Source organism: Schistocerca piceifrons, chromosome 5 (genome assembly GCF_021461385.2).
Source record: "Schistocerca piceifrons isolate TAMUIC-IGC-003096 chromosome 5, iqSchPice1.1, whole genome shotgun sequence".
Classification (NCBI taxonomy): domain Eukaryota; kingdom Metazoa; phylum Arthropoda; class Insecta; order Orthoptera; family Acrididae; genus Schistocerca; species Schistocerca piceifrons.
The window spans coordinates 579,866,716-579,878,854 of NC_060142.1; the positions used below are offsets into that span (position 1 = coordinate 579,866,716).

Here is a 12,139-nt window from a genome sequence, read left to right on the forward strand (position 1 = left end):
GGAAGGGATGGATTTTGAATAATCAGTTGGTAAATGGCTATGGGAGCCCTAGGTCCTCTAGGCAGTGCACCCAGTAAATTTTAATGCTGTAGAAATATATGTGGAGGTGGAATCTTGCTTTACGGGCATGGTAGTCAGTAAAGGACATATGTTTTTGTTAGGTCAGGTGTTGACATGTCTGTGTCAAGCTCAGACTTACAGGAAAGAGATGGTTGAACCCTCTACTATATGGATTATGTGGGCTGGTGGTAACAATGTGCACTCACTAGGTTGTTTGATGCTAAGTTTGATTGTGTGAGCAAAGCAGTTCTGGAAAAATGTGGAACGTTTGCCCCACACAGGTGAAGGGTGCTGTGTGAGTCTACAGCTAGTTTTCCTGTGTAAACATTATGCTAAAATTGGCCTTGAATCATGCATGGTAGAACTTGGTAGATCATCATTCCATCCGGAGTAAACTGTTGTCAGTGATATATTGCAGCAAGGTTCATCTCTCCTGAAAGATGAACTGATCTAAGCAGCATGCAAGATCACTAGCGATCAATGCATGTGATAATTGTTGAATTGTGTTTTGTTCATCTCATGATGTACATTTGCAATCCATTTGGTTTGCTTACAGGAGACGTGAAAAATTTATAATACAGTTACAAATAATAGCACTACAATAAATAATAACACTCTAAGGATATTTCCTGTAATATGTAACACAATGTATCCAGCTCACATTTCTAGTTTGTCCTGCATGAATTCATCCATCGAGTAATAACATTTAAGTGTCAGTACCTCATACAGCTTTCTTTTAAGTGAACCTAAATTCATCTGCATCAACTTGTTGTCTTTTAATTTATTACAAATTTTCATTCCCATGTACTGAGGTCCCTGGGCATACAATCTGAAGTGGGGGGTGGGGAACATAAAATTGTCTTTGTTTCTAGTATCATGTGAATGGACAAAATGGTTTCCCTCAAATAATTCATGTCTGCTGTACAAAAATATAATAATTTCATATACGTATAAGGATGGCAGAGTTAATATTTTAAGTTTTCTAAATAAATAAGGGTCAACATGATTCTTTGTAGCTTGCCGTGCACATATTTCGAACGTTTTTTCCCCTCTTTATCCCCCCCCCCCCCCTAGAGTTTTCCCAAAAAACAATACCATATGTAATAATGGATTCAAAGTAGTTTGTATATGCTACTTTTTGTGCGTCCATGTTAGTTGCAGTTGGTAATATTTGCATTGCAACTTCAAATCTGCTCAGTTGGTTTTCTAAGTATTCAATGTGTGCCTGCCAGCTCAAAATTTGTCTACATTTAAACCTAAGAATTTGACTGAGTCAGCTTCTTCTATATCTTAGTTGTTGTGTACAATCTTAATCTGCTCACATTTTTACTGTTTGGTTTTGAACTGCATCAGGTAAGTCTTACATATGTTTAGATTCAAGCCATTTAGCTGAAAGCAAGTTTCTAAAGTAGAGTGCACACAGGATAAATTGGCCGGTAGATACGCAGACGGCTGGGAAGAGTGGTGAGGGTAGCGGCTGGGCAGTGAGCGAGCACTGAAGGGGAAGTACACAGCACTGGAGAAGTGCTGCCCTACAGCGAAGCCTACGCTCGACCATCTGGCTTAATGCGGAGGAATGGCACACTGGATAATAAAAATAATAAGCTTTTTTTATGTACTACACCCCATTTTATGAACATTATTTTATTATTTCTATTATTATGTTATTAATATTATGAATCTTGCTACAAAATACATGTTAGTTAAACATTTAGGTATGTAATGTTGCGATATAGGTTATGGACTGATTTGTGGTGCATGCAGGAAGTATGGCATTTCTGTTGAAGATGCAAATAGAAAGAGTTCTCATTAGCGGTCACTCTACTGCATTCGTCTGGATAGTGCTTAAACAATCAGTGAGAACAATTCTGAATCATGAAGTTCATGTCACAATTCACATGCTTCACAGTTAATATGATAATACATGCAGCGGATGACGTCCCTGACTACCATGTTCAGACTATAAAACAAATAGAATGCACAATGTCTGTTTTTTTGTCTACTGACCTTTTATTTATTCACTGTCCTCAGACAGGAAAGGTTGGAAATCATCATCATCATAATCATCGCTAGTGTCATCAGTATCGCTGGCACGTATCTCAATAACCATTTCTTCCAGTTTGTCTGCCAATTTTTCCTGATTTGCATATGTTTCTTCCACATCTTCCACATGTCTGCAAACTGCCTCCCATTTGTGTACAGTAATGTAGAAAAATTTTTCTTCAGCTAGCTTCCACACATCCTCCAGCTTGAACGGAACATTCTTTGTAGCCACCCAGTTCTTTACCATAGCCCATACCATTTCTATAGGATTTATTTCAGGATGGTAAGGAGGTGAACAGAGAACAGAATGACCATAATGTGCCAGAAGTTTATCCACAGTGTAAATCTTTGTGGGTTTGTTGCTTTCTATTAAGGCAAGCAGTTCGATCTTTATGCTTCCTTGGTCAAATTGAATGTTTTGGGAATTTAGCCAATATGCCATGTCAGCTTTCCTGCTATGCATTGTTGGTGGTTTTTCATGCAGAACATTGTGATAACTCGCATTGTCAAGCACAACAATAGAGTTTTGCGGCACATTCAGTATTAGTTTGTTTACAGCCACCTGATATAAATATAATCGTTCAGTCTAATTATGACACTACTTTGCATGTGTACCACAATCAGATAGTAAAAAGATAAAACAAATACCTTGAAAAATTTTCAGCATTCATGTCTGCATGATAATCTCCTGTTTTAGTGCCAGATTTGAAAATTAAAAGTGCATTTGACACAAAACCTGGTTTGCCTCCTGTGGTCAGAAAAATGACATAAACGCGTTAATAACACCAACGTTATTTCTGTCACTGTTTTGAAGAACATGTTGAAATTTTAAAGGAGTGCCCACTATCTCCTGATCTACAGTATTGTAGACCAGAAGAATGTGAATGTTTCCTTTTATATTTAAATACATTAATATGTTACAGTCTACAGAACTACTTGTCCTTATCAGATATTTTTGTTACCTGCGTGTACTATAGTCAGATGTTGTCCCTTTGAAAGTGGCACCTTTACTCCCTTACTTCATCTGTCCACTCTTTGGGCATAGTATGCAAACTGTGAATATAGGTTTCATTGACATATATGATAGGTCTACCCTCTTCAAGGTACTTTTTTATTTTCTTTAAATATTCAACGCATTTACTGTGTGTTTCTAAATGTTCCACAAGCACCTTCCTGTTATCTGTTGTTTTGTGCCACCTGATAGATATTAAGCACGTTAGTTAAACAAAAATTGACGCATATAAATAAAACATTGACATTAAAAAAACCAACGTACCTGAAGCCTAAAGTTAGAAGTAGGTGCCGTAATGAAGAAATACTCCCCTTAAAAGACGTATTTTCTCTTACTACGGGATAAAGTGCCTTTATTGTGGGACACGGTTTGTTTGCCACGTGGAAATTATGTATCAGTCTCCGCACAACTTGTTCATCAAAATCATCTAAATGTAAAATATTTTTCTCTTTATTCCTCTTTTTTCCGGGAGTAGAGTAACCCTCAGAACTGCCAGCAACTACTTTTTCTCCTTCTTTCTTTAATCTCCGTATTGTTCGACGTGACACACCAGTAACATCCTGCACTCTTTCTAGAACACTTTTTATAGAGAATTGTCTCCCCTCTTTTGCCTCATCTGACATAAATGTAATTATATTGAAAATAATCTCTCTTGCCTGGCTATGCAGAAATCTTCCTGCCCCTATAGTGATTGCAGACTGTGATGCCATGCCGTGTATTCCGCTGCGCTCACTCGATGTGCACTAGCCGACAGGGGGAAGTACAATGAGACGGCCTCCCCTCCCGAACAACGGAATGGACTCGCCCAGCGCTGCGGGCGGAAACTCGTGTCTGCGCATCGGCCACCTTATCCTGTGCGGACTCTACTGAGGGTACTGATCACAGATTTGGGAATTTTTCTCAGTTCTGATCTTCAACAAAGACAGAAGTATCATCTGCGAACAGAACTGATGGAGAGCTGATATTTAATGTTAAGTCATTAACATAGAAGAGAAATAGGACAGGGCCTAATATGCAGCCTTGTGGGACACACTGAGATATCTTTTTTCAGTCAGAAAAATAATATGCGCCATTTGAAGAGATGCTAACTCTTTGCTTTCTGTTTGATAAGTAGCATTTAAGCCATTGTAGGGCACTGCTGCTAATGCCATACATTTCAAGTTTGTAAACAAGCTATGCATGGTTTAGAGAATCAAACGCCTATGTGAGCTCGCAGAAAATTCCTGCCACCTTATTTATCTTGTCTAATGATGTACTTATTTTCTCCATGAAACTGTTCACTGCATCTGTGGTGTTTTTCCCCTGGTGAAAACCAAACTGATTGTTTAGAATAATAGAATATTTTGCAATGAAGTGTTGGATTTGTGTGACAGCAAATTTTTCAAATATTTTAGATATGACTGGGAGAATCGAGATAGTTTTCATCACTTGAGTTACAATGAACAAACGGCCATGTTTTCTCTTTTAGCTTCTCTCTAAATGTTAGCAAGTTTTCTTTGCTAAAGTTCATGCTCATATGGGTTCTCATACACGAAATGTCTGACTGTGGCAGCTCAACAATGCACAATGTTCTGAAATACCTAGATTGGGACAAAATTTACACATCTTCATGTACATAATTAGTTAGAACATTGTCAATACAGGATGCTGATTGCTGATCATGTTTGGTAGATTCAATTTGAAACTGTATTTCTTTACTAAGTCAGGGAATCTTGACACATAGCTTCTATCATAAGTGATGTCAATATTAACGTAAGCAGTTATTACAATTTTTACTGTTTTTCTCTACAAAAGCCTGCTAGCATAATTTGAAGCTTAGATAAGAATTGTTCTGTTGCAGACATCCCTGGAATTCTGTATATTGAGATTATTATAACATTTGCTATTGAGTCCACTATTTCTACACAACAGGTCTGAAACACACATTCTTCATTTAAATAATTAAAGGAGTTTCTGGTCTCATAATTTATATCACTGTGTAGAAGTACACATGAGCCTTCACATGGCTTTTTCTTCTGCAAAAGCTACTTGCTAATCTGAAGATCCCCATTTTGTTTAAAATTTTAACTGTCCTCAGTAAACCAGTGCTCATTAAAACAAACAACTCTAGTATTTGCACATTCTGACAGAATGATTTCCAATTCATCTATTTTGGAGCTTTTATTGTTTGAAGCATCGGTGTTTAAACCATTTATATTGCACTGGATAACATACCTACTTTGACTATTAGTTGTGGATTTTAGCATATTTCTTGCCAGATAATGGTTTGGTTTTGTCTTTCTTAATGCTACACAAGTTTTTTCACCCCCATCACAATTTATCAGTTTCCCTTATTTTTTACGACCTGGCAAGTATCTATGAGCATCTTACTGAATATTTTTGAGCCCACCCTATTCAGATCTATACCATCTTTGACAAGACACTTTACCCTTAGAGATATGTTGGGATCAATGAGAGCGACTCCTAGTTTATTGCACTGTTTTTTAATATCGCCGTTTATTCTCTGCACGTAGCTGTCACTCACCGATGTCCTGTTCACAATGCCACTTATTATTATTCTGGAATTCGAGTACAGTCTTCTGGCCATTTGGATGAGGTTCCTTGCTGCTGTTTCGAAGCAAATTTGTTTACACATGGATAAAAACACCTTTCGGATTTCTGTTACACTTATCTGCTGTGTTCTCTCTTGAGTTTAAAACGTTGTTTAGGTGTGTATGCAATTGATGCATCCTGATTCTTGCTCGAACGTCAATTTTGGAGTTTGGAACGACTATGTTTTTCAACAATGAGTCGCCTATAGTAAAGAATCCATTTTATGCCTTATTATAATACTTCTTTCTGTCTTTTTTTGTACGTTACACTGGTCCACTTATATTTGTTTGATTCTTCCATATCTTTAGTATCTTTTTCTTTCATAATGGCTGCTGAATTTTTTCGTAGTTTGTCAGTTGTATCACTCGACGTATTTGCCGATTTAGGTCCATCTAATTTTGGAGTTTTTTCACCTACACAACGTTTTTCACGTTTCAATGCAATATTTTCCTGCTTTAGCAATGTCAGGTCTGCTTTCAGAGCATCAATGTCACTTTGAAGAACACGAATAATTTCGTTATTAAAACTTAGTGAGGATATTAATCATGCATTTTTGTCACTTTCACAGTCGAGGCATGTCCACAGAATATCGTCATTTATAAATTTCAGACACGCGTTTGCACACTTCTTGTGTAGCCAAAAGTTGCACTTAACGCACCGAATTCCTTTGACTACACGTTTTTTACACTTTCTGCATGAAGAATCATTTATTTTAAACTGATTTTGGAGCATCCTATCACCACACAATCTTACCGGCACCATCTTGCCGTATTGAATATTGTAACATACAGGGTAAGAATGGGAACAGATCAACCAGTAAATGTGTTATAATGTGGGTGAGCCATTAGGAGAAAATGATGGGTTGGATAAAGCAAGGCCTTTTGTGTGCAAGCATATTGTATGTGCACAGGAAATTGACAGAGAGTGGTTAGTGACCATGAGCAATGAGAATTTTGGAACGAAAGACATGAAATTGTGTAAAAGATTGTTGGTCACCAGTTTCGATATTCTGGATAAAGATGATCAAGACAGGATGAATTTAAACCCTAGCCATAAGCAAGCCTTCAGTGTAACTGTTTTATGTGAGAAGGTGAAGCATTTAAATGGAATGGAAAGAGTAATGATGGAGGAATTATTGTTAGAATTTGAGAACCTGTTAAATCCTTGTGGATCATTACCAGCTACCTCAGTGACACAACACACAATCCCAACTAGCAATGAATCGCTGATGTACCATAAGCTGTATCGGGTGCTCCATCACCTGTAATTGGAAACGGAAGAAGTCGTTAAGCAAAAATTATGCAGTGGTATCATTGAGGAGAATACCAGCCCATGGGGTGCACCCTGTGGTGAAAGTATTAAACAAAAAGCTCAGATGGAATGAAGAAGTATCAATTCTGCTGCAACTACAGATATCTGAATATCTCAATAGTTGTATGATTATCAGGGGTGCCAACTTAAAGAAATATTGGGGGGTGGGGGTGGCGGGGGGGGGGGGGGGGGGCGGTATAATGGAGATGTTGCCCCGGGAAATTTTCTAAATTTTAGATGAAAAATAGTGAGTTTTAAAGTTTTTTAAAGCATTTTAGACACATATGATCAACATTAGAAGCCCGAAAACTGGACTCTCTGTTTGCAGCATCGTTACCAGAGTGGATTGGGGTCCTTTGGTTTGGAGCCGAGTGGAGGGTCTCAACCAGAGGCTTCGTCGACTCTGTGACGGTTTTGGCTGCAGCTTTCTACACTTGCGCTGTTGGGTGGGGAATTGTAGGACACCCCTAGATAGGTCAGGGGTGCACTAAACAAAGGAAGCGGCTACTCGAGTAGCAGAGTACTTGTGGCATGCACATAGGGGTTTTTTAGGCTAGGCAGTAGTGCGAGGTATCCTGATGAACACTTACTAGTCGACGTACAGGCAGGGACAGGGAAATCAGGACGCGCTCAGTGTAAAGACACTTTGTAGCACCATAGCTCTAATGCTGTACGGATTTATTTTGCCTTTTGCTTTGGTTTAATGTTACATCGTTGAGCTTCTGTAAATGCTGTTTGATTGAATTTATAACACAAATCTGTATACTCCTTCCTTTGTTAAAACTTTGATGTCATGATTTGATTCTATGAAATGCAGTATATCTGTCATTTAAATTCTTTGTCCCATTTGGAGGGAACTTACTATATATAATAGTAATTTCTGTGTGAATAATTTTTTGTAGAAATGTCAAATGTGCAAATGCTCTGTTTTATTTAAAATGTTTGTTTGCTGTTATGTAAATTGTTGATCCTCACTTAGGGTTCTTAATTATCTGTATGTAAAAGGCGTAGTGACTCCCCTCGGGAACGGAACTGTGTAGCACGCACAAATTGTGGAAAGGTGGAACCAAGAGTCAGTCAGGGACGAGCTACCAAACTGTGCACTTCCATGTAAATGTTGCACATTGTGCTGGTTCCGAGAGAGGCTTTTTCTGCTACTTTCCAATGCCTCGGATGGATGGATAAATAGCTGGAACGATTCTGGAATTGGTATTCATCCTCATCACCAAGAAGGGCCAAAGTCCAGCAATTCTTTCTGCAAATCCGCCTACCAACATGCAGTTGCCACCACATTGCACAATCACTGTAACGGAATACTATAATAATGTACAGTGAAGGATCAGCTTATTGGATGTGTTAGAGTGCTCAAATATAAGGTAACTTATAACTGAATTTATGTACCTACCTTGATTTTTTCCTATCACAACACCTTTCAGGTTCCTCTCCATTTGAATTATGATTACCGAGTGTCCTATTTTGTGGAAAAAAATGAAAGCCTCGAAGTTAGACAGTTAATTACATAATGTTATTTTATCTTTGATGAGAAGGGCATGTTCAGATTTAGTGTGGATTTAGAGAAATTGTGGGAGGCAGTAAATGTAGTTTTGTGAAGTTTCAAAGTCACCTATTTAATCATTTACTTGAAAGTAAAATTTGCTGTTCCTTTTATAAATTAAAGTTCTTAAAATTGAGGCTTATAAAGTTTTGCTTAGTTAATGATCATAGTGCTACTTGTAGTAAATTTTAAATGGTGAGTCAGTTTCTTGCAATTTTGTCAACATTGTGTTTCACTGTAGTAAAAGTGGAAAACTGCAATAGTAGAAAATTCTATGTTCATGATTGCTAAGTGTTTGTCTCTCTTGTGTATTGGAAGTGCATATTAATAGTATATACAGGATCCACAGTTTGTCTATTGTGCTAATGCTAGGTAACAAGTAACGGGAAGACCACTATTTATGAAAACCATAATTTCTTTATTCAAAAGATAGTGAGAAGCAGCCTGTTAGTGGGTTCCAATTAACTTTAATCTTAAATAGAATAGTATTCAGTTGAGAGATTTTTAACCTGTGACCAGTTCAGAAAAATGCAGTGAACTGCATTTATAATTTTATGTCAGCTAGGAAAATATTTGAACAATAATACTGAACCTATGTCCAGTTAATGATTCTGCAGTGAATAGTAATAATAACGTTATAAAGACCATTCAGTTTGAGTAAGCACTGAAAATAAAAGTGTGTTTCGTTATTCGTTATATTTGTGCAAATAGTTTGTGCTGCTCTAGCTGTTAGCTTCAATTTTACCGTAAACATATGTATGTATCAGAGTTCATTGCACTCGCGTGTGGCCAAGTCTAGGTTGTGTTTGTCCGTTAAAGTTACTCATACCTACTTTCTTAAATGAGAACGTTAATCTTTCTCTTGCCTAATTAGGCTGGTGACCGTTTTCCTTTTTCTTTAAACAGTGTAGATAGGCAAAAATATTGTTTGTTACTGTTAGAATATTTATGTAATTCTGACTTTTGTTTTCCAATAAGCCACCTCCTTTAGCTACAACACAGTCAACATAACAAAATTCCTCTCAGAGGGTAACACTGCTGTGTTGCTTTATGCCATAATTGCTTTAACAAGAAAGTTTTATTTCACGAACCTGCCTTCAACTTTAAGGTTATGGTACAGCAGTAGCGGACAGGAGTGTTATAACTTCAGCTATCAAGATATTAGCAGTAAATTTTCAGAGTGTTCGGAATAAAGGTCCTGAATTTACTGCCCTCCAGGAAGCGTGTGGCGCACAAATTATTCTCAGTACTGAGACCTGGCTGAACCCTGAGATAGGAAGTTCTGAAATATTTAGTGAGGGTTGGAACGTGTATCAGAAAGACAGGTTAGACACCGTAGGAGGTGGTGTCTTAATTGCAGTTGACAAAATATTGTGTCTACTGAGGTCGAAGTAGAGTGTGATTGTGAAGTTATCTGGACACGTTTAACAGAGCTAGGGGAAATAAAGTTAATTGTGGGGTGTTATTACCGGCCACCAGGTTCCACCGTGGCAGTTCTAGAATCATTCAGAGGGAGTCTACATTCTGTATCGCAGAAGTACCCGGATCATTGCTATATTAGTCGGAGGCAACTTCAACCTATCTAGTATAGACTGGGATGTCTATGGATTCATTACAGGTGGTACGGACAAGCCTTTGTGTGAATTACTTTTGAACACATTATCCGAAAACTGTCTTGAGCAGCTAAATCGACACCCAACGCGTAATGGAAATATTTTAGATCTGGTAGCCACGAACCAGACCAGACCTCATCGACGGTGTCAGTGTTGAGACAGGGATTAGTGATCATGATGTTGTCATTACGACTATGGTTACAAAAGTTAAAAAGTTGGTCAAGAAGGCTAGGAGAGTATTCTTACTAGAAAGAGCAAATAAGCAGTTGTTAGCATCCCACTTAGTAAATGAATCAACTTCATTTACTTCTGGTATGATGGGCGTGGAAGAATTATGGGCAAATTTTAAACACATTGTAAATCACGCATTGGACAAGTATGTGCCGAAAAAGTGGGTTTTGGACGGAAAAGACCCACCATGGTTTAACAGCGCAATTCGGAGAATGCTCAGGAAGCAAAGGCAGTTGCACTTGCGGTACAAGAAAGATCGGGAGAATGAGGACAGGCAAAAGTTTAGTAGAGATTCATGCTGCTGTAAAAAGAGCACTGCGTGAAGCATTCAACCACTTGCCACCGTCATACATTAGCAAAAGATCTTGCTGAAAACCCAAGGAAATTCTGGTCTTACGTAAAATCGGGTAAGCGGGTTGAAGGCTTCCATCCAGTCACTCACTGATCAGTCTAGCCTGGCAACGGAAGACAGCAAAACGAAAGCTGAAATTTTAAATTCAGCATTTTAGAAATCTTTCACGCAGGAGGTTCGTACAAACATACTGCCGTTTGAGTCTCGTACAGATTCCCGTATGGAGGACAAAGTGATAGACATCCTTGGGGTTGTGAAGCTGCTGAATGGGTGAAAATAAATAAATCACCAGATCCTGATGGGATTCCAATTCGGTTTTACAGAGAGTACTCTACCGCATTGGCTCCTTGCTTAGCTTGCATTTATCTCGAATCTCTTGCCCAATGTAAAGTCCCGAGTGACTGGAAAAAAGCGCAGGTGACGCCTGTATATAAGAAGGGTAGAAGGACAGATCCTCAAAATTACAGACCAATAACCTTAACATCGGTTTGTTGCAGGATTCTCGAACATATTCTCAGTTCGATTATAATGAATTTCCTTGAGACAGAGAAGTTGCTGTCCATGCATCAGCATGGCTTTAGAAAGCATCGCTCCTGCGAAACGCAACTCACCCTTTTTTCGCATGCGAACCATGGATGAAGGGTATCAGGTGGATGCCATATTCCTTGACTTCCAGAAAGCGTTTGACTCGGTGCCCCACTGCAGACTCCTAACTAAGGTATGACCATATAGGATTGGTTCCCAAGTATGTGGGTGGCTCAAAGACTTCTTAAGTAATAGTATCCAGTACATTGTCCTCGATGGTGAGTGTTCATCGGAGGTGAGGGTATCATCTGGAGTGCCCCAGGGAAGTGTGGTAGATCCGCTGTTGTTTTCTATCTACATAAATGATCTTTTGGACAGGGTGGATAGCAATGTGCGGCTGTTTGCTGATGATTCTGTGGTGTACGGGAAGGTGTCATCGTTGAGTGACAGTAGGAGGATACTAGATGACTTGGACAGGGTTTGTGATTGGTGTAAAGAATGGCAGCTAACTCTAAATATAGATAAATGTAAATTAATGCAGATGAATAGGAAAAAGAATCCAGTAATGTTTGAATACTCCATTAGTAGTGTAGCGCTTGACACAGTCACGTCGATTACATATGTGGGCGTAACATTGCAGAATGATATGAAGTGGGACAAGCATGTAATGGCAGTTGTGGAGAAGGCGGATAGTCGTCTTTGGTTCATTGGTAGAATTTTGGGAAGATGTGGTTCATCTGTAAAGGAGACCGCTTATAAAACAGTAATACGACCTATTCTTGAGTACTGCTTGAGCATTTGGGATCCCTATCAGGTCAGATTGAGGGAGGACATAGAAGCAATTC

General features: G+C 38.6%; 1 protein-coding gene across 1 annotated transcript; it reads right to left on the reverse strand.

Annotated features, from left to right (window-relative positions):
- Positions 1–2,074: 2,074 nt before the first annotated feature.
- LOC124799150 lies at positions 2,075–3,013 on the reverse strand. Its single transcript, XM_047262688.1, has 2 exons — positions 2,894–3,013; positions 2,075–2,665 (listed from the first exon to the last, which is right to left on the reverse strand). The coding sequence occupies exons 1-2, from the start codon at positions 3,011–3,013 to the stop codon at positions 2,075–2,077; spliced, it is 711 nt and encodes a 236-aa protein (XP_047118644.1).
- Positions 3,014–12,139: the final 9,126 nt, after the last annotated feature.